The sequence below is a fragment of the Moschus berezovskii genome, chromosome 20 (genome assembly GCF_049115385.1).
Source record: "Moschus berezovskii isolate FMDL1 chromosome 20, NW_MosBer_1.0, whole genome shotgun sequence".
NCBI lineage: Eukaryota > Metazoa > Chordata > Mammalia > Artiodactyla > Moschidae > Moschus > Moschus berezovskii.
In genome coordinates, this window is record NC_142479.1 from 72,487,661 (window position 1) to 72,510,167 (window position 22,507).

The 22,507-nt window shown below is 47.1% G+C and overlaps 2 protein-coding genes across 11 annotated transcripts in view; both read left to right on the forward strand.

Moving 5' to 3' along the window:
- LOC129544777 (ATP-binding cassette sub-family A member 6) overlaps positions 1-13,253 on the forward strand; it is a 62,119-nt gene extending 48,866 nt beyond the window's left edge. For 5 of the 9 annotated variants that reach the window (XM_055408723.2, XM_055408718.2, XM_055408717.2 and 2 more), the window contains 12 exons: positions 738-829; positions 2,395-2,512; positions 3,540-3,657; positions 5,485-5,576; positions 5,811-5,989; positions 6,802-6,880; positions 6,955-7,049; positions 8,176-8,295; positions 8,690-8,830; positions 10,899-10,978; positions 12,514-12,569; positions 12,702-13,253. In XM_055408723.2, the coding sequence (XP_055264698.2) occupies positions 738-829; positions 2,395-2,512; positions 3,540-3,657; positions 5,485-5,576; positions 5,811-5,989; positions 6,802-6,880; positions 6,955-7,049; positions 8,176-8,295; positions 8,690-8,830; positions 10,899-10,978; positions 12,514-12,569; positions 12,702-12,803 (1,272 nt within the window). In that variant the 3' untranslated portion in view covers positions 12,804-13,253. Of the gene's footprint in view, positions 1-737; positions 830-2,394; positions 2,513-3,539; positions 3,658-5,484; positions 5,577-5,810; positions 5,990-6,801; positions 6,881-6,954; positions 7,050-8,175; positions 8,299-8,689; positions 8,831-10,898; positions 10,979-12,513; positions 12,570-12,701 lie in introns of those variants that run through there. The other 4 variants (XM_055408721.2, XM_055408722.2, XM_055408719.2 and 1 more) reach the window with 3 other exon arrangements.
- A 4,724-nt stretch (positions 13,254-17,977) lies between these two features.
- The window catches only part of LOC129544778 (ATP-binding cassette sub-family A member 9-like), a 60,582-nt gene continuing 56,052 nt past the window's right edge, over positions 17,978-22,507 (forward strand). The window contains exons 1-2 of one of the 2 annotated variants that reach the window (XM_055408726.2): positions 17,978-18,279; positions 19,554-19,607. In XM_055408726.2, the coding sequence (XP_055264701.2) occupies positions 18,241-18,279; positions 19,554-19,607 (93 nt within the window). In that variant the 5' untranslated portion in view covers positions 17,978-18,240. The remainder of the gene's footprint in view (positions 18,280-19,553; positions 19,608-22,507) is intronic. The other variant, XM_088829383.1, reaches the window with a different exon arrangement.

The following is a 22,507-nucleotide window of genomic DNA, read 5'->3' on the forward strand; positions in this document are numbered from 1 at the left end:
ATAGTCGTCCTTGCCCTCATGGGGCTTAAATTCTGGTGGAAGGAGGCAGATAATAAACTAAATAAATAGCCTGCTGTGTGAGATGGATGGAGTTCAAAAATAAAAAACCCGCAGGAGGCAGGGAAGCGAGCTGTGGGGACATCATGGGGAGGAATATTCCCGGAGGAGGCGGGAGAGTGACCCTGGCTGGACCCAGGGTCAGGCGGGCGGCAGGGTGGCCACAGGGGAGGATAAGTCACAGAGCAGCCAGGCTGAGTGCACAGTGAGCAGGGACGTGATGTGGAGGCCCTGGGTCACGTCCAGGACTTTGATCCTCCTTTGTGAGAGCCAGGAGCCAGCGCAGTTTTCAGGGGAGTGCTCTGCTCTAACCTATGCTCTAAAACAGCTCTCTCTGCTGTGTTGAGAGTAGACGTTTGGGGCAGGGGAAGAAGTGAGGCCCACAGCCAGGGGCTGCGGTGTTACTGTCAGCAACGATGGCCCCGGCGGGGTGGGGGCAGCCCGGAGTTCCGGGTAACTTTGAAAGGAGAAGCAGGTCACGTGTGCTGACAGACTGGATGTAGGTTGTACAACAGGAAGAAAGAAAGGAGGCGGGTTCCCCAAGTTGGACTGTTACTACAGAGCTGATCTGTACGAATGCTTCACACCCGTTTCATCTGAAGACCAAAGACCCAAACTATGATTCGGACGTTTCTGATGTGCACTCACCCCTCAGCGTAACCGTGTTTCTTTACTCCTAGCCTTACTTTCAGGCTTTGCTCTTCATGTTTGTCCTGCGATGCCTAGAAGCAAAATGTGGAAAGAAAATAATGCAAAAGGATCCTGTTTTCAGGTTGGGATAAAAGTTAATTTCATACTTAATATTGCATTTTAGTATTCCTAGGGAGTGGCTGCACCCTCAGCCTCTTAATGCTGACTTATATTGATAGTATAAATAGCGTGATGATTTTCAACATGGTCAACGGATTTCTAGCTGAACTGCCAGGAAACGGGACACCTAGGCAGAAGCGTCCCTTGTAGCCCAGTTGGTAAAAGAATCTGCCTGCAATGCAGGAGACCCGTGCTCGATCCCTGGGTTGGGAAGAATTCCTGGAGAAGGAAATGGCAACCTACTCCAGTACTCTTGCCTGGAGAATCCCAAGGACAGAGGAGCCTGGCGGGCTACAGTCAATGGGGTGGCAAGAGTCGGACACGACTCAGTGACTGAATCGCCAGGCAGAGTTCTGCCATCAATCAGCGTAAGGGAGCTTTCACACTCTCAGAAATTTAATGAGAACTCAAATACATGTTTGACTTAGTATGAATAGAATGCTAGATTTCTAACTAAAAAAAAAAAAAAAAATAGATATTGTGTAAGCAAGAAAGGTTTACTGTATAGCACAGAGACCTGTGGTCAATATCTTATAATAACTAACAAAGGAAAATAATCTCAAAAATAATATATGTATGTACACATAACTGAATCACCTTGCTGTGCATCTGGAACACTGTAAGTCAACTATACGTAAATGAAATATACACACTAAGAAAAGCATTTTAATGAGAACTCAGACAGGCCCTTCTCCCACTCAAGAGGGTCACACGTGCTTGACCAGAGCGATAGGATGGGGTTGGTTTGGCAGCACAACTCAGTGTTTCAGCAGCGGAGAGACTCTAGTAAGGGTCAACAGTCAAGACAGGAATACTGGAGTGGGTGGGTTGCCATTTCCTTCTCCAGGGATCTTCCCGACCCAGGGATCGAACCCAGGTCTCCTGCACTGCAGGCAGAGTCTGAGCCACCAGGGAAGCGCCAAATAGTAAAGGATACAAGGCAAATACTGGGTGCGAGCAACGTGGGCTCAGAGTCAGTGGAGAAGAACACAGGTGGCCTGATGTTTAAAGCAGCGGCAGAACTTGCTGAGAAACGCGGAAGGATCAGAGACACTCATTAGGAGAAGGGCAGCCAACGCCAAGAAGGGGATTCGGCCGCAGGGGTGGGCATTCCTGGCAGAAGAAGACATGATATTCACAGTCATGATATTAGTCATAATCATAGACATGATATTCATCACCAGTTTGCTGAAAGGACCACGGTGAAATCACAGAGAAGCTGATTTTTTTAACTTGTTATTTTGAATTATGGTATAGCCAGTCACAATGTGATAGTTTCAGGTGGGCAGCAAAGTGACTCAACCATACGTATACCTGTATCCATTCTCCCTCAAACTCCCCGCCCATCCAGGCGGCCACATAACGTTGAGTTCCTTGTGCTTGCAGTAGGAGCTTGTTGGTTATCCATTTTAAATATAGCTGAGTGGACAAGCCTATGGGTGGGGGGGAGTGGAAGGGATAGTTAGAGAAGCTGATTTTTGATACCTAGCAAAAAATCACATGCTGGGTATTTCATCTTTTCTGTAGAATTTCCCCCAAAAGCAGAGATGCTCATTCAAATGCAGAAAAACCTGTAGGTGAAGACGAAGATGTTCAAGCAGAAAGAATAAGAACAGCCACCGCCCTGAACATGTCAATAGAGGAGGTAGGGACACAAGTGGCAAAATGAGTGTTAATGGAATATTCAAGAGCTCAGGAGCAGAGGCTGACGTGCTGGGCTTTGTTTAGAACGTTTGGAGTTTGGTGTGTGTGTCGTGCTCAGCGGTGTCCAACTCTGTGACCCCATGGACTGCAGCCCACCAGGCATCTCTGTCCGTGGGACTCTCCAGGCAAGAACACTGGAGTGGATTGCCATGCCCTCCTCCAGGGGATCTTCCCGACTCAGGGATTGAACCCGCATCGCAAGGATCTCCTGTACTGGCAGGCGGGTTCTTTACCACTGAACCACCTGGGAAGCCATGCATTTATGTAATTCCTAAATATGCAGGCACTTCTTTCAAAGTCCTTGACGTTCAAAGAGGAATGCAAATCACACTGGTTTCATCTTTTTGGTTTTTTTGAGAAAAATGGACTTGGATATGTAGAGCTGCAATTTCAGACCCCGCAGTTTCATGAGTCAAAGAATTTATGTGAGATTTGTTATAGAATGCCGGGTAGAGATTAAGATTTTAAGGATTACTGTTTGATTTTGATGTGGGAGGTGTTCACATGAGTTTAGATACTACTGTTACTGGAAGGCAAGAAGCCAGCCTGAAATGGTGCCGTTTACTCCGTCCACTCATCTTCTGTGTGTTTGTCTCACAGATAAGTTTCTTCGTGTTAGAGTTTAGATTCCACATATAAGTGATTTCATATATATTTGTCATATCTTTCTGACTTAATTTCACTTAGTGTGATCATCTCTAGGTCCATCCACGTTGTTGCAAATGACATGATTTCCTTCTTTTTATACTGAGTTTTATATATATTCTTTATTCACTCATCTGGTTTTATCAAGAAGTATTGTCAACATCCACAAACGCATGTCACAGTTGAGACAAGCAATATGGATTGCCCTCAACGCAAATATGGTTTGGTTCAGGACAGAGGGCAAGAGAGGTTCCAGGAGGCAGAGCATAGAAATGATAAGTGACTACTGCTTAAGAGGAAAATCACTCTGTTCTGTGTTCCAGAAACTGGTCATTATTGCTAGTTGTCTGCACAAAGAATATGCAGGTCAGAAGAAAAGGTGCTTTTCAAGAAGGAGGAAGAAGACAGCAGTGAGAAATATCTCTTTCTGTGTTAAAAAAGGTTTGGAACAGTCACTGTTTAAATTCGCCATTATTTTTAGAAATGCCCAGTGACCATCGAGGTTATCAACACTGTTACACTCGATGAAGCATCCATTCAGTCCTTCAACAGATGGTTTTTTGAGTGTGCCAGGGGCTGTTCAAGAATCCAGAGATGTAATTATGAAGCAAACAGACAAATGCATGACCTCACATCCGCAGAGGGGTCAGCAAACAAAAATGACTTATCAAGAGAAGTTTCAGATGTCACACTGGCAGGTTCTGTGGGGAGCATTCAAATCTGTGAAATGACCTGAGTGACTCAGGGCCACGTTCACTAAGGGTTGAAGTCTGAGAGCCTCAGTCGCTCAGTCGGATCTGACTCTGCGACACCATGAACTGTAGCCCACCAGGCTCCTCTGTCCATGGGATTCTCCAGGCAAGAATACTGGAGAGGGTTGCCATTCCCTTCTCCAGGGGATCCTCCCAACCCATGGATTGAACCCAGGTCTCCTGCATTGCAGGTGGATTCTTTACTGTCTGAACTACCAGGGAAGCTTAGGGTTAGGGAAGACTTTTCTTGAGCAGAGACATTTAAGCCAAGATCCAGGTGATGACAGGCTTCAGGTTGGTGTAGTGGCAAAGAACCCACCTGCCAATACAGGAGACATAAGAGACTTGGATTCAGTCCCTGGGTCAGGAAGATCCCCTGGAGGAGAGCATGGCAACCCACTCCAGTATTCTTGCCTGGAGAAACCCATGGACAGAGGAGGCTGGCAGGCTTCAGTCTATGGGGTCACACAGAGTCAGACACGACTGAAGCGACTTAGCACAGCTCAGCTCTAGGTGATTAGAAGGCACCAGCAATGTCAGCGTGCAGAGATAAGAGCATCCCAGACAGAGGGAACAGCGAGGGCTCAGACGCAGGCATGCCTTTGGAGTGGGTAAGGTACTCAGAGAGGCCAGCAGGTGCTCCGTGAACGGAAGGGAAGCCCTCAGAGGTGAGCAGGGCTTGCGGGGTCCAGCGTGAACAATGGCAGAGTTTAGATTTTAGGCCAATTGAGCAGAATGCCACTTGAGGGTTTTTGTCACCATTTAATTGATACTTTGAAAAATGTTTCACCCTGGCTGTTATTTGTCCATGAATCTGGGTGGTGGACAAGTTAAGAGGCTTTCATATCATCGTACCATCTCAGATTAAAGATGATAATGACTCAGACACAGGTGGTGGGGTTTGAGACAGAGAAAAGGTGCCTGACTCCCCGGGTTTAGGAATTACTTAGGTAATAAGCAGGTCAGCCATTTGCCGTATAAAAAATTATGGACACCTTTTCACTGGAAAAGTAATCTGGAAAAAGACCCATGTATGGACAGCAACCTTTTCTGAAATTCCAATACTTTGGCCACCTCATGGGAAGAGTTGACTCACTGGAAAAAACTCTGATGCTGGGAAGGATTGGGGGCGGGAGGAGAAGGGGACGACAGAGAGTGAGATGGCTGGATGGCATCACCGACTCGATGGACATGAGTTTGAGTGAACTCTGGGAGTTGGTGATGGACAGGGAGGCCTGGCGTGCTGTGATTCATGGGGTCGCAAAGAGTTGGACACGACTGAGCGACTGAACTGAACTGAACTGATGGACAGCAAATGTCAGTCTCTAAGCTTTTTTGCAAAATGTTTTATATAATTATAGGGGTTAAAGAACATGCTTTGGTGACATGGATTACATATATGATATAAATTTCAAAATGGCAATGGAGATGAACACGAATCTCAGAAAGTTGCTGAAGAAGCAGATTTATGTTACTGGTTTACTTCCAATACTGATGGCGGGTGCCTCTCTTTCAGGAGAAATTTTGGGATTGCTGGGACCTAATGGTGCTGGTAAAAGTTCGTCTGTTAGAATGATATCTGGGATGATGAAGCCAACAGCTGGAGAGGTAGTGCAAATGAAGATGCAGTTTCTGTTCCCCAAATAGACATGCTATAATAGGTAGAGGTGGTGTCCCTGTGAGACTGCACTGTGAGTAAAGAGTTTTCTGTAATAAATATATGGGGTGACTTCCTCCAATGTCCAAAAACTTGAGGCGTCCATTAGCCACAAGTCAGTTTCTCGAGGAATCACGTGGCTGAAGACGAGCCTGCACGCTTCTGAAACCAGCGCACTTTCTCAGGTGGAGCTGACGGGGTACGGTTCGGATCTGGATCATCAGGGGGACGCCAGCATCCGGTTCCTGGGCTACTGTCCCCAGGAGAACGTGCTGTGGCCCAGCCTGACCACGCGCGAGCATCTGGAGGTGTTCGCCGCCGTGAAAGGGCTGCAGCGAGCGGACGCCCGCGTGGCCATCTCACGGTACTGCATGCCCATGAGGTTCCTCTGTGCTGTCGCTGATAAGGAGTGGGGAGTAGGGGGGGACATCTCCATCTTCCGGGAGCAGCAGGGGTGGGGCGGGATGATGGAGGCCAGGGGCCAAACCCTGCATCCCTGGCTGGGGGACCTTTAAAAGTAAACGGCATAGAATAATTGTCAGTGTTCAGTGATACATAGGGTATCAGTTACACGTGGTATCTGAACTGTGGTCCAAATAAACTTATCAAAGAAACAGAAATGAACAGACTTGTGGTTGCCCCGGGGAGCCTGGGATACGGAGGGACGGAGAGGGTGTCTGGGCTTGGCGGGTGCCAGCTCTCACATGTAGAATGGATAAATAACAAAGTCCTACTGTACAGCACAGGGAACTCTATTCAATATCCTGGGTTAGACCATAAGGGAAAAGAATATGAAAAAAAATGTGTATACATATAGCTGATTCACTTTGCTGTACAGCAGAAATTAGCACAACGTTGTAAATCAGCTATACTTCAACAAAATAAATTGAAAAAATGTTAAGTGAATGAATAATCATCTATTTCATTAGAATTCAAGTTAGTTTTAAAATTTTTTATGAGATGTAAATCTTTCGTGTGCAGAATAAACTTTATTCTCTGATGGTTAGATTTTAATTTTTTTTTTTTAATTGGGGGAGAACTGCTTTACAATGTTGTGTTGATGGTTAGTTCTGAGCGTGATGGAGCCAGGGAGGGGACCCGGGGCTGCACCCCGGCGTGGGGTTTGCCTTCTCCCCACATCCTCTCCTGATCTCACCGTATCACCCTGTTTCCCAGCAGACTGGTGGACGCCTTCAAGCTGCACGAGCAGCTGAACATTCCCGTGCAGAAGCTACCAGGAGGGGCTGCCAGAAAGGTGCGTGTGTCCCATGGGCTTCCTGTGCGGGTGGCGGGCGGTGGCAGGAACAGCCCCGTGTCTCTGCCTTGCAGCTGTGTTTTGTGCTGAGCCTCCTGGGAGACCCGCCCGTCCTGCTTCTGGATGAGCCGTCCACAGGCTTGGACCCCGCAGAGCAGGAGCAGCTGTGGTGAGCAGCGCCCGCAGGGCCAGGAGGAGGGACCTTCCAGGAAAGGAGCGTTTTTAAGCTGACCTTGGAAAAGCAGACCCACTGACCCCTAGCTGAGCAGAGACAACTCGCAGTACTAGGGAATCCAGGTTTTAACAAGTGGATCCTCTCAGGGGCTTCCCTGGTGGCTCAGGAGTAAAGAACCCACCTGTCAATGTAGGAGATGGGGTTTGGCCCCTGGGTCGGGAAGATCCCCTGGAGGAGGGCATGGCCACCCGCTCCAGTGTTCTTGCCTGGAGACGCCCATGGACGGAGGAGCCTGGCGGGCTACCATCCACGGGGTCGCAGGAGTCGGACACGACTGAGCGACCGAGCAGCACATTCCCTCAAAGTGTACCAGCTTCAAGTGGCGTTCCCGTGGGATTAGGAAACCTCTCAGTATCTTGCTGGAATTCTAGGTCTTGCGATTTGGAATGTAGATTAATTTTGCCAATTGTCGAGATGTCTGTAACTTTTTCCTTAGAAACTATTGCCTTGCTAGTACATTTTCCTCCTTTGCTTTTTTCCCCCCTGACTTTACCTATCCTGTTAAATTTGTTGATCTAGATTTTCTTTGAATAGTTTTTAAATCCTTCTTATATTCCTATCGAGGACTTTATATTTGGAGTTGTAAAACCCTCCAATCCACTTTCATATTTGTGTCTGTCCGGTATTTTCCCAACTTTTTAAAAGAGCTCTGTTAAGGAAATCTTATACGAACGGGAAGGTCACGTGTGGCCTGTTAAGCCACACGCCCTCCGTGTGTCTTTCTTCATCTCTGCCCCCACCCACTTCTCTGTGTTGCTTGCCAATTATTTTGAAGCAAATATGAGGCATCATATCGTTCATTTGTAAACATCTCCGTTATCTTATGCAAAAGAAATGAAATTTTCTTTTTTTTCCAACTTAACCAGAATGCCATTGACACACCTAAAAACACCTAAAAACTATGATCAGAGCCTCCTATGCAATCACATTTTCCTGTTTTTTCTTTAATTTAGAATTTAAGTATGATTCATGAATTGTATTTTATCCATAAAATTTCCCTTCTGTCTCTCTTTTTTCTCACCCTTTTTAAATTTTGGCGTTACTGTTGGGGCTCATTCAGGCAGACGATCCAGACAGCCGTTAGAAACACAGCGAGGGCCGCCCTGCTGACCACCCACTCCATGGCGGAAGCGGAGGCCGTGTGCGACCGCGTGGCCGTCATGGTGTCCGGGAGCCTGAGGTGGGTGCCGGCCCAAGCCTGCCCTCGATTTCTAAACAAGCCTTGCTATGAAAGGGCCAGGCTTGCCCAGTGGCTAAGCAGTAAAGAATCCAGATGTAGGTTTGATCCCTGGTTCTAGACGATCCCCTGGAGAAGGAAATGGCAACCCATTGCAGTATTCTCGCCTGGAGAATCCCATGAACAGGGGAGCCTGGCGGGCTACAGTCCAGGGGGTTGCAAAGACCTGGACACAACTTAGGAGCTAACACAGCAGCATGAAAAGGGCAAAACCACTGTAGCCAGCTGAAGCTCTCCCCCGCTCAGGGACCTCTTTCCCTACATCTGAAATTTAAGAATAACAGGAAAAAATCCCAGGGGTGAGATTTTCCCAGCGTGTCTTCCTTCTTGTTCGCAGATGCATCGGCTCCATCCAGCACCTGAAAAACAGCCTTGGCAAGGATTACCTTCTGGAACTAAAACTGAAGGAGGCTGCCCAGGGGACGTCGGTCCACACGGAGGTCCTGAGGCTTTTCCCTCGGGCCGCCCAGCAGGAAAGGTGAAGGCACTCTTGGTTGTGGAGGGGCAGGTTGGCTTTTCCCACCCATGGTTCCTTCTCTGCTCTGTGAGGGCAATTAGACTTCAGCAGCAAGGGAGGGATCTCAGAAACAGATTTACGTCTTCCTGATTATAGGAGATTTGTGAGCGTCCCCAGAAAGATATGCCTCCCCCAGGGAGGCCTGGGGACACCGGCCTGGGCCTCCGTGGCCACCCAAGCCTGGTCCCCAGGTCTGGAGCGGGACTTGGAAAAACCAGAGAGGAAGTTCTGATTACCTGAATCTGCACAGAAGTGCAGCCAGCCCGGGACACCTTCCCGGGGCTTCCCCGTAAATATTTAAAAGTTGTAAATATTTACCGTTTTAAAGACACAACTGTTTAGGGTGAATCGGCCCCATCGGAAATAGCAATTGGGATCATCAAAGCATGTCCCTTTAGTGGAGTTTGCCTGCCTCACAATGAAGAACAGAAGGGAGTGTGTCTGTGAGCATAGAGGCACAGGGTGTGGTTTTTTAAGGGGTGGGCAGAGAGCTGGAGCAGGAGCTGAATTTGAAATTCCTCGGGGAGAGAAGCCACGGAAGAAGCAGGTGTGACACCCAGTACAAAGTGACGGAATCATCTAAGCGGGGGCGGGGACGCAGACTCAGTCCCATTCCCAGACCCTCGAGCCGCGGCTTTGATGGAGACCGAGAGGCAGGAGAGCAGGGCTGGGCAGAGACCGGGGCCTGAGCAGCTTCGGGGCGGCTGGGGGCTTCCTAGTCTGTCAGGAGCAAGCCGTGTGTGGGGCCTGAGGTCTCAGCAGAGGTGGGAGGAGGGGATGGGGGCAGAAATCGGCCCTGGCACTTCCTGTCCTTTGAGCTGGGTCAACTGCAGATTGGCACAAGCCATCGGCCTGCCTCCCTCTACGAGGATCAAACCGTGTGCTACTGCAGCTGCGGGCCTCCAACGCCCCCGAGAGAGTTCCGGGGAGAGGGCAGGCATGAGGCTTCTGTGCTCCAGGGAAGCAGGACCGGTCCTCAGATGGTTAGATGTTCTCAGGAGCCCATTTTACAAGCCCAACTCTTGCACCTCCCCACATCTAGAAAAGCACTAACCTCTTTCGTGGCGTCGACGGCTCCTCGTGGTCAGCAGCAACCGTCATGAGACCAGCAGAATCCTCTGCAAAAACACACTTGTCTGATTGGACGTAGCCCCCTCCACCAGAACCACCTCCATGCTGATCCTGCCCCGCTGCCTCTGCGGAGCAGTCTCAAGCACTGCAGTGCAGTCTCAGAGCAATCTCAGGCACTGTCTCTCAGGCTTCAGCCCTCATTTTGCCCCAAATCACTCTTAACTCACAGCTCTCGTGTTGTGCTTTTTTTAAGTCAGCAGAGGTCAGGAAAGCCTCACTTACCGCCGTCTCAACCCCTCACTGTTATGACCCTCACTCTCAACCGTGTGACTCTTGCCTTCAGTTTCTGGTTACAAGGATGAAACAGTGGGATTCGTTCTAAATCATCAAACTCATCAAAGGGATTCATTCAGAATGTCTGTGTTCCACAAGAAAAAGGTTTCAATAAACAAAACTGAGCGTTGTTGTTGTTCAGTTGCTAAACGGTGTCTGACTCTTTGCAACCCCATTGGCTGCAGCACGCCAGACTCCCCTGTCCTTCACTATTTCCTGGAATGTGCTCAAATTCATGTCCATCAAGTTGGTGATGCCATCCAACCATCTCATCCTCTGTCGCCCTCTCCTGCCCTCCATCTTTCCCAGCATCAGGATCTTTTCCAATGAGTCAGCTCTTTGCATCAGATGGCCGAAGTATTGGAGCATAAATGTAATTATACTGGATCATTTCCAGGAGAATTATCTCCAATCGCCAGCCAACAAAGCCACTGCAAGAAATATCTATTGAAATTTATCTTATTGTTTCATATTGAAGCCAAATGTTATTTTGCATTCATTTTATCTGTTAATAATTTTTTTAATAATAAAATTTATTTGCTAACTTTTAACATCAGCATTTATTTTGATGGTCATTTTTCCCCTTGAAACTCAAGAGGAAGTGTGACACTGTTTCTGTCTCCAGGTACTCCTCCTTCTTGGCTTACAGACTGCCCGTGCAGGACGTCCAGCCTCTCTCTCAGGCCTTTCACAAGTTAGAGACAGGTAAGAATGGCCATTTTAAAATAAAACCTTTGAAGAATGATGTTCATTTTTCAGTTGATGTGCAGTTGATTTACACTTTTATATTTATTTCAGGCAACAAAATAGTGGTTCAAAGTTTTTGTAGATTATACTCCATTTAAAATTATTATCAAACACTGGCTGTATTCCCTGCGCTGTGCAATGTATGCTTGTCGTTTTTATTCGGTGTGAGACATGCGTACATACAGCACACTGTCTTCATCCATTCATCTCTCCATGGACACTTAGTTTGCTTCCGTATCTTAGCTCCTGTAGACAATGCTGTGTTTGAACATTGGAGTGTATGAGTCTTCTTGAATTGGTGTTCTCCTTTTCTTTAGCTATATATCCAGGAGTGGGGTTTCTAGATCACAGAGTAGTTCTGTTGTTAGAACAAGCTGCGAGCTAGGAGACATTGGTCAAGCTACGTAACAGCTGTGTGTCTGGGTGGTTCGTCTCTAAGGGAAAGGCGGTGTCCGTGGCCGCCTGGCAGGATGGCTCGGAGGACTGATTCAGCGCATCTGGAAGAGCCTGGAACGGCGCCCGACTCCTCGTGTTTGAGACGAAAGAAATCTCTGGCTTGCTCTCTTGCTCTTCCTAAACGTACCAGACACACCTACCTACTCCTGTGCCGGGGCTTAACACTCTAATCCTTCTTCCCGGAATTCTGCTTCTTAAATATCCAGGCTGTTCCTCACTTCTTTTAGGTTTATGCTCAATTATCACCTTATTACTGTGGCCTTCCTTAAAACCATCCTGGAAAAAGAGCACCAACATCTCTTATTTCCTAGATATATCTTTTCTCCAGAGTAGCTACTATTATTTACTTTATTACACATTTAAGTGCTTCTTTAGAATGCAGACGGCATGAAGGCAGAGGTTTAGGCTTTGCCTGATCTCTGCTACTCCGTCCCTGGCACCCAAGGGTGGCTCATGCATAGAGGATCCTCAGTGTGTCAATGGTGAACTGTGCCCCCGTGAGTGTGTATGGAGTGCATCTGAAGGCCCATCTCACGGAGATTTCCTGGTGGGGAAGCCCGGTAGAGAGACGGGCCTGCAGAGGAACTGGCTGTAGCACAGTGACGCAGGACTTTGAGATCTTTTTAAAGGGAATGCGATGGAATTGCAACCTTCCTCGGTGTGTAAGAATGTATTGGTGAGTTCCTCAGTCCCTCAAGGAACTTAGCTGTCTCCCCAAGATACACGTACTACGAAATAGGTTGGCTACGAAGTTCGTTTGAGTTTTTCCATAAGATGTTACGAAAGAACTTTGTGGCCAACCCAGTAATAAACCATCTTATCAGTAAGTAATGTGGGAAGATTCTAATGGCAAGGTGAGTTTACTATGCGTTTATGCCGATACTGTGACTGTTCACTATTTTGTTCGTTCACCAAGCAGTTGCTCCTTCAGCTCTGTGTTCCGATACTGGCACTTTTATTTCAGATGACTTTGAAAAGATGGTTGGTAATAAATAAATCGTAAGCATCTGCTACCAGTCTTTTTTTTTTTTTTTCAGTGAAACGTAACTTTAACCTGGAAGAATACAGCCTCTCTCAGTGCACCCTGGAAAAGGTGAGTCATCCCGTGTGGTCTGGCGTCATTCCTGTAAATTTCACATAGAAGCCCCATGTATATCGCCGGTTTCTTTTGAGGCCAATGAACGGCTTGCTTATTGTTTTTCCTTCTTCTTTGCCTCCCATTCAGGTCTTCTTAGAACTTTCTAAGGAGCAGGAGCTGGGAAATGTCGATGAAGAGGTTAATACCACCATGAGATGGAAACTCCTCTGCCACTCAGAGGGCCCTTGAAACCTCCAGCCCAGTCATTCTCTGTTGATGTTGTTTAAGCTCATGCCATATGTAACAATTAGCAGTATATATAATTTTAAAACGGCTTCCCAGTTGGTGCTAGTGGTAAAGAACTCGCTTGCCAATGCAACAGACACAAGAGACGCGGGTTCGATCCCTGGGTCGGGAAGATCCCCTGGAGGAGGGCACAGCAACCCACTCCAGTGTTCTTGCCTGGAGAGTCCCGTGGACGGAGGAGCCTGCTGAATAGCACAGGGAACCGGCACTCAGGGTCCTGTGGGGAGCTAACTGGGAAGGAAATCCAAAAAAGAGCAATCCTATGTATATGTATAACTGATTCTCTTCGCTGTACCGTGACACTCTCACAGCACTGTAAAGCAGCTATGCCTGGATAAAAATGAATAACAAAGACAGATTTTATAAAAAAATAAAATAGAAAGTTTAAAATTGTATAGTGGAAAGTTTGTTTTTGTGTGGTGTGAAACAGATTGCCTTCCAGTTTCAAGATGGCAGTTAGGCAAAAGGTAAGACAGGGAAAATAGATCCCAAAGAGCTAGTAAACTTCCAGTAAAAAAAAACTGACTAGAAGGCAGGCCATATTTGACCAATGTATTAGCTGAAAATTTCCTAGAGCTTAAAAACAGACACAAGTTCTTTGACTTTTTTTTTTAATGGAAGTATAGTTGATATGTGGGGCTTCTCTGATTGCTCAGGTGGTAAAAAATCTGCCTGCAGTGCAGGAGACCCCTGTTCAACTCCTGGGTCGGGAAGATCTGGAGCAGGGAAAATCTACCCACTCCAGTATTCTTGGGCTTCCCTTGTAGCTCAGCTGGTAATGAATCCGCCTGCAATGCAGGAGGCCTGGGTTCGATCCCTGGGTTGGGAAGATCTCCTGGAGAAGGGAAAGGCTACCCACTCCAGTATTGTGGCCTAGAGAATTCCATGGACAGTATAGTTCGTGGGGTCACGAAGAGTCGGACACGACTGAGTGCCTTTCACTTCCTTATCGCTGATATATAATATTAGTGTCATGCATACAATGTAGTGATTCAAAATCTTTACAGATTATGCTTCACTTACAGTTATTGCCAAACACTGGCTCTTCCCCTGTGCTGCACAGGGCGCCCTTGCAGCGTATGTATTCACACACAGTGAACCGTGCCTCTCAACCCCGTTTCCTCCCCTACCTCCCTCTCCCCACTGGTAACCACTGGCTTGCTTTCTGTATCTGTGAGTCAATTTCTGATTTGATTTGTTATATTCAGTCATTTATTTTTCAGATTTCACACATAAGTGATCACATACTCATCCTTTACTACCCTGCCCAACAAACCCTAAATTTAAAAATTCTATATGACCCCGGTGGATGCTGCTGTGTTCTTTGTCACTTACAGGTGAGGAAAGTGAAGTTTCCAGAGAAAATCACTTGCCAACACTGCACAGCCCATAAGAAGCAGGGCTAAGGTTTCAAGGTCGACTGTGCTGAAGGACGTCCTCAGGGGTGGGAAGGGAGCGCGTGTGTCCACATCAGGCCCTGGAGGGAAGACGGGTGGAGATGCTGAGTGTTTCCATCTCCCAAAGAGTAGGCTCAGATACACTGGCCAACATTTAAAGGTGAGCACCAGTAGAACAACATACCAGGAGGTTCTCACTCAGAACTTTCCAGATGAGGAGAGAAAAAAAAGAGCAAGCAGAGGAACAGAGGAAAAACACCATCTGTGTGGGGATGGAGCAGTAGAGAACCACGGGCAAGCTGAGTGCAGACCCCGTGCCATCAAACGGCCGGGTGAAACGGACTGGTGACCCTACGACTCACAGTCCTTGTGGAAAGAAAAGGATTTGCAGAAGAGGTGAAAGAAAAATAAAATCATTCTGGTCCATGAGACATCCCAGAGGCAGATCATGTTTAGTCACTAAGTCATGTCCGACTCTTTTGTGACCCCATGGACTATAGCCCGCCAAGCTCCTCTGTCCATGGGATTGTCTAGGCAAGAATTCTGGAGTGGGTAGGCATTCCTTTCTCCAGGGGATCTTCCCAACCCAGGGGATTAACCCGCGTCTCCTGTGTCTCTTGAATCGGCAGGCAGGTTCTTTACCTCTGAGCAGCTGGGGAGCCCAGGCAGATCATAGAGAGAAGCTAAAAGATGCCCAAGGAGTGGAACTGCAATAAGATTGGAAGACAGTCATATGTCACACAAAGGGTGTGGCAAGACAAAGAGAAGTTCAAAAAGCAGGACCAAGTGAGATATCCTTATTATATTCTTAAGAAACAAGACAATTGGGGGAGAGTATCTACCAAAACCCGAATGCAGGCAGTGCAGCTGGGTCAGGAAGGGTGAAGGGCAAGAGCGCAGAAGACTCTGGAAAACAGCAGCATCCCCGCCTCTCGTCAGGCGTGTGATCTCTTGGCAGATCAGGTCCATACACTTTGACCTGGCACAGTTTGGAGGGCTGCACACAAGTCCACGGCCCCAATATTTAAATCACCAGAAGAGCACAAATCACCAGAAGAGAGTCCAGGAGGATGCTTTAGCTCCATGCAAAGGACAGCGTCTGACTTCTGGCCCTGGAGAATACTGCCGCAAAACACAGGAGGCAAAAGTCAAGGAGAACTGTAAAATGTATGCACCTCCCGTGAGACTCGTTGAGGGAAGAGACACGCAGAGGGCGCACGACACAGCACTTGTCATCTGAGCTCCCAGGCTGACGGTGGGGTTTAACCCAGGTTCTGTTACTCACCAGCTGTTTGATTTTGTGCAAGTTATTTAAGCTCAGGGACTCACTTTACTCATCTGTGAAACAGGAGTGCTTATATGAATGCCTGGGCTTTCCAGGGAAGGGGATATGCTATGCACAGGCCTGTACTATAATTAACGGGGCTTCTTTGAAAAATAAGATTGACTTTCTCATCACCCCCCAGGCGAAGGGCTGGGAGTAGCAAAAAGTACATCGTGGAAAGACATCTTGAAAACGAGATGTTGAAGTACTGGTGTGACCGATGGAAAACCATCAGTGACAGTTCCCGGGACCAGAGCCTTGAGGGAGCTGCTGAGAAAGGGCGTCACTAGCCGAAGGGCTAAAGAAAGTCACGAAAGGCCTGAAGGTTTGACACTGAGGACTGTGCTTTTTGTGTCTTTATCCCCGATCTGAGACTGTAAAGAACGGATCTCTCTAGAGCACGAACAAGGAAGTAGAAGTTAACAGTAAAAGACGTGTGAGGATTAGGATCTGGCTTTTGCCTGCGAGTGGCATCCGCCCTGATCCCCACTTCACTTCTGAGTCTTCTCTTTATTGTTCTGCGGCACCGCTCCCTCGGGTCGGTTCATTGTTGGGCTGGTCCCGACATCCAGGTGGCTCAGAGATAAAGAATCCGCCTGCCAATGCAGGAGACACAGCCCTGGGTTCCATCCCTGGGTCAGGAAGATCCCCTGGAGGAAGGCATGGCAACCTCTCCAGGGTTCTCGCCTGGAGAATCCCATGGACAGAGGAGCCTGGTGGGTTACAATCCAAAGTGTCTCAAAAGAGTCAGACACAATTGAGCAGGCACGTACACATGCATGGTAAAGCCCACCTCATGAGATTACGTTTACTCAGTGTGGCAATATTTCACTGTGCCTTGCACAGAATAAATACCATATGTGGTTACTTCATAAGAACAGTATGCTACAAAATTAGTGCTATTCCACTTTTGAAATCCCAACAGGACAATTTTTTTTTAATTGGGAAGCTGAAACTAAAGCTTATTTAAAAGAGTGCAGACATGACTTGATCAAGAAAATGTTGAAAAAGAAGATTAATGAGGGTGTGCTTGCTGTGTTACGACACTATAAAAGTTACCACGTGGTCAAGGAAGAGGCCAGCACATCCAGTCCAGAAGCCAACTGGGGTCGGAAGACATAATCTCTCTCCTAGATACAAAGCTCATCTGAAAACAAAATGTCCGCATTATATTTTCTGGCAGGCATTATTAAGTATGATAATTTTGTATCTTCTGCAGAAGACAGCAGACGTACAGAAACAATCAGAGTCTGTCTTTGCTTGCAGTTGTAAGCATTCATGAGTTCAATCTGCCTCTATTTTGCTAGCCTAGCAATTTCTGGACTCATGCAATTCGAAGCAGAATAAATACGAGAGAATGGGAGATAAATGAGGAAGATCTCCTGTGATCAGCATGGCCCATAGGAAACGGAGGAGTCTACGTGGTTGGAGAATTACCCGCACAGCATACCCTCGGGGCGTTTTGGGGAAGTGGTTATAGTCCAGGGGAGCGTAACCGACCCACAAGGTGAGCAGAGAGACGCTGGTCCCCACTCACCTTTCTTTCCACGAATTACACTTTCGTGAAATTACAATTTCATGTAATTTCCTGAGCAACTTTTTCACTTTTTTTAGAATTACCTCGTCTTTGATTTACCTGAAATGCTCAGATAAAGATAGAACAGCAGCTCTTGCCTGTTAGAAATGTTTCTTCAATAACATGATAAACAAGACTACTGAAAACCAGCGGCTGCTTACAGAGAAAGCAGTGCCTTCTGGCACTTTTGCAGCAACAAGCTTGTAGATCTTGGGAGGGCAGGTGCTTTTAGGTGACGTTGCTCTAAGGACTCTCCTGTTCCCCACTGCACGAAAGATGCTGCAGGTAGCTTGCCTGTAACACAACTCAGATGAAGTTCAGTTCATTTTGTTCCTTTAAAAAAAATTACATTCTTCATCACCATATTTCTATATCCAGATTTTAAGAACTAAATGGAGACTTTTGAGTTCCTTTCTGGCCCGTTCCTATATTTGTCTTTTTGTTTTTATTTTTCAAATGGGTGCATGAGTGCTTCTCACAGGTATCCCCCAGGCTCAGCACAGAATGTGCGTGTGTGTGTGTGTGTGTGTGTGTGTGAGCTGCTCAGCTGTGTCCAACTCTTTGCGACCCCATGGACAGTAGCCCACCAGGTTTCTCTGCCCATGGGATTCTCCCAAGAATACTGGAGTGGGTTGCCGTTCCCTTCTCCATGTCTTTCTTTTTTTTTTTCTTTTTTTACTTGTCTCTGCTCTGTTCTGAACTGTTTCTTTACTTATGTTTCTTTAAAAGACTGTGTTGGGAGTCATCTCTCCCATGAGGGCCTTGTATGAAAAAGCTAATTGGAAAAGACTAGCTTCCCTTTGATTTGATAGTACTTACGCTTGCTGTGTCCAGCCAACCATCTGCAGCTACGAACTCCCTGCTGAGGAGCTGGCAGGGAGACAAACAAATGGAAAACTGTAAAGAAATCGCCATGTGATGTGAGCATAGTGTTTTTGGCAGTCCGGCTGAATTAAGACCATAATCCTTTTCGGAAACCATTCTACACGGAGCTGTTCACAATAAACATGACATTAAAAGCGTGATGTAGTAGTGACCCAAAAGGAATGTGAATTGTTCTCCAGGACCCGCGGAGACCCATGGATGAACTGTTTCTGGAGTCTTGCCCCAGCTTTCCTGAGAGTAAGTTAACCTCTGAAATCATGGCTTTGCATATGAAAAGATAACGTGTGACTTCAAACAGGGAATGCCAAACACTTGGATGAAAACTATTAGATGCAGGATGTTGTTAGCAAGTCATTTTGATTTTTCAAATTATCTGAGTATTTCATATTGTATTGCTAAATGACCACTTGGAGAACCAAGATTTATTTAAATTTTTACCCTATGACTAAAGCATGTTTGGACAAATAGCTTGTTTTATCTAAGAGACTATTGGATAAGCTGAAAAGAATGTGACTATATGTTGCCTCTTTACAAGGATGAGCTATATTTCTCAAACTGTAAGAATTACTTATTCTTTTTGGTTCATTTTCAATTTTGCAGCCAGAGGCTTTATACGCATTGGGGGGATACATGATTTTCTGAGTATTAATTTTTTTTTTAACCTGAGACCTAAGATTCTGAGTATTTAAATGATTTAACTGGCTTCATCAAGAAATCTTAAGGCTATATTTTCATTGACCTTGTTTATCATCCTAAATTTTTGTGAAATTTGTTGTGTAACATGTTTATTCTCTGAATACTGGGAATTCTGTCTGAATAGGAATTGACTGGCTTTTATAGGCACGTTGTTATTTCTAGATCACACGGGCTCCTATTCAGAGCAATTTAAGCTAAATAGATGTTTTGTGCAACTACAGTGAATAGTATTTTTATTTCTGACCAGGACATGCTGTGGAAAAAAAAATCAGCCTTAACAGTTAGAAACACCACAAACATGACTAGATCACGTTCATTCTTTAAATATTCTCCAGCACGCGCATTCATCCACAGTAGAAAGCAGAGGAGACCCCAGTGGTGTGTTAGCCCTTCCGGACACCACGGCCTACTGCAGCACTGGTTTCCTACCTGGAAATGTTTAATATCCGTGTATATTTTTTCTTTTTTGTTTGTTTCTGGCTGCACCGGGTCCTTATTGCCATGCAGGCTTCTCATCGCGCTGGCGTCTGCTGTTGCAGGTCACGGGCTCCCGGGCCCTCGGGCTTCAGTGTTTGCGGCTTGCAGGCTCTCGACAGAGGCTCAGACTCTGCGCTCAGACTCTTTCCAGACCAGGGTGTGAACCAGCGTCCCTTGCATCGCAAAGCAGATTCGTAGCGACCGGGGCACCAGAGAAGCCCCGGAAATACTTAGGTTTGGTTTTAGTCAGAGTCTCCAGCTGCCATAGTCTACTCTGATGGTGACATTATCATCAGGAACTCACCCACACAGCTTCTAAACCCTTCCTTCCTGGACAGGTTCTACCCCTGAATCCACGCCCTGAAGAGATGTGTCAGTGTGCAGCTTGGGAGGTAAGAAGTGGGACCTGAGGGTCACTGGACCAAAATCCAGGTGTTGGCCAGGCTGTGCTCCTTTCTGGGGAATGTAGGAGAGAAGTCTGTTTTCTTATCTTTCTTGGCTTCTGGACGCATCTGTGTCCCTGGGTCATACCTTTCTTTCTCCATCTGGGAAGCAAACAACAGGATGAGTCCTTGAAACAGCACTTTAGGGGCTTCCCAGCTGGCGCAGTGGTAAAGAACCCGCTTGCCAATGCAGGAGACCCCAGAGATGTGGGTTCGATCCCTGGGTCGGGAAGATCCCCTGGAGGAGGAAGCGGCAACCCACTCCAGTATCCTTGCCTGGAGAATCCCCTGGTCAGAGGAGCCTGGCGGGCTACAGTCTATGGGGTCACAAAGAGTCGGACACAACGGAGTGGCTGAGCACACACCGCGTCACTGCACTCTGCCCTCCTCTCCGCCTCCCTTTCGCGCGTCTAAGGGCCCCTGTGGTCTGCCCTGGTGACCCCTGCTCACCTCCCGTGGGTGCCAATCTTCGGGTGGGCTGCTGCCTTCACTCTCCTGTGCCCTGGGCGCATCGCTCAGCAGCGTGGTCTCCGGAACTTGGCAACCTGGGTTAAATCCCTGGCCTTGTGGACCTGAGGTTGTGCCTCAATTTCCTCATCTGTGGAATGGGGAGAATAATATCCCAAAGATTTATTGGAAGGGTTAAGTTGTCAACCCACTCCAGTGTTCTTGCCTGGAGAATCCCAGGGACCAGGGGAGCTTGGTGGGCTGCCGTCTGTGGGGTCGCACAGAGTCCGACACGACTGAAGCGGCTTAGCAGCAGCAGCAAGCTAATTTTAATAAAACACTTGGCGCAACCTGGGCCATAAGGAAAGCATCATTAGATGTAGTTAGTATTATTTCCTCTCCGATCTCTTATATTCACACTACTTCCACTCGCTCTTTGTTTCAGCTGAATGATTGAATGATTGGTTCAAACAAAGCTCCTGTCTGTTTTGATCATTTATTTTCCTGCGTTTAAAGCTCCCATTTCATGTGCCACCTCCACTCCCATCCCTTTTCTAACTGAATGAAAGATTCTTTAAATGCAATTGTTGTTCAGTCGCTCAGTCGTGTCCGACTCTTTGCAACCCCATGGACTGCAGGACACCAGGCTTCCCTGTCCTTCACTCTCTCCCGGAGCTTGCTCAAACTCATGTCCATTGAGTCGGTGATGCCATCCAACCATCTCATCCTCTGTCGTCCCCTCCTCCTACCGCCCTCAGCTTTTCCCAGCTTCAGGGTCTTTTCCAGTGTTGGCTCTCTGCATCAGGTACTTTACAGTTATCAAGCTTCACACACGTGAATTCATATAACCCCGTGACCAGCCTTTCCCCTCCCCTCCCCTGTGTCTCCCTCCCCTCTCTCCCCACTGGCAACCACTAGGTTCTTCTCTGTATTTGAGAGTCTGTGTCTTTTTTGTTTCATTCACTAGTCTGTAATATTTTTTAGATTCCACACACACGTGATGTCATACAGTATTTGTCTTTCTCTGTCTGCGTGATGCTCTCCAAGTCCATCCATGTTGTTGCAAATGGAAAAACTTCATTTTTTATGACTGAGGAATATTCCATCTCCTTGAGCCATTCTCTGTTGGTGGACACTGGGTTGCTTGCACACCATGGCAACTGTGAACAATGCTGCTATCAACACTGGGGAAGTGACAGTGAAAGTCCCTCAGTCGTGTCTGACTCTTTGCAACCCCGTGGACTGCACAGTCTGTGGAATTCTCCAGGCCAGAACACTGGAGCGGGTGGCCTTTCCCTTCTCCAAGGGATCTTCCCAAGCCAGGTCTTCCACATCACAAGCGGATTCTTTACCAGCTGAGCCACAGGGGAAGCCTGAACATTGGGGTGTGTGTATCTTTTCAAACTGCTGTTTTTGTTATTTTCAGATATGTACCCGGAGTGGCACTGCTCAGCCACATGGTAGTTCTGTTTTGAGTTTTGCAAGAAACCTCAGCATGGCTCCCCACAATGGCTGCACCCGTTTACGTTCCCAATCACAGAGCTCCAGGCTTCCCTTTTCTCCACATCCCCACCAACATTTGTGATTTGTGGTGTTTCTGATAATGGCATTCTGACCGTTGTGAGGTGGTATCTCATTGCGGTTTGGGTTTGCGTTTCTCCAATGACTGCTGATATGATACTGAGCATCTGTCCTTGCGCCTCTGCCTTTCCTCTTTGGAAAAATGTCTATTCAGCTCTTCTGCCCACTTTTTAATAGGGTTGTTTGTTTTTGGGGGGTTGAGTTATAGGTGCTGGTTATATATGTTGGATGGCTATTGGTCACCTTTTCATTGTCCTGGATGTTCTTTAATTGCACGCAGTATTAATTAACATAGACTTCCCAGGAGGCTCATTGGTAAAGAACCCAACTGCCAATGTAAGAGAAGCAGGTTCAGTCTTTGGGTCGGGAAGATCCCCTAGAGAAGGGAATGTCGACTGACTCCAGTATTCCTGGGAAATCCCAAGGACAGAGGAGCCTGGCGAGCTATAGTCCATGGGTGCGCAAAAGAGTCAGGACACAGCAACTGAGCATGCGTGCACTAACTAATATAAATGACGTAGTGGTATCACTTTCAACCTCCTTTTCCATTTTTTAAATTGGCACAGTGTTTTAAAATCTCTTCACGTGGATCAGTGGGTACTGATTTACTGCGTCTGAATCCTACCTCGTACTCTATGAGCTGTATCCATTCAAATCTGATGTCACTGCTCCACGATACTCTACATTATGAAGAGCATCTGGGTACAGGTCCCCGCATGGGCGCGGGCGGGAGTTTCCTTGGCTTACACACCAGGAGCAGTACTGACTGACAGCAGGATGTCGCTAAGTAGTGATGAGCTGGTGATGAATCACTAGAATGG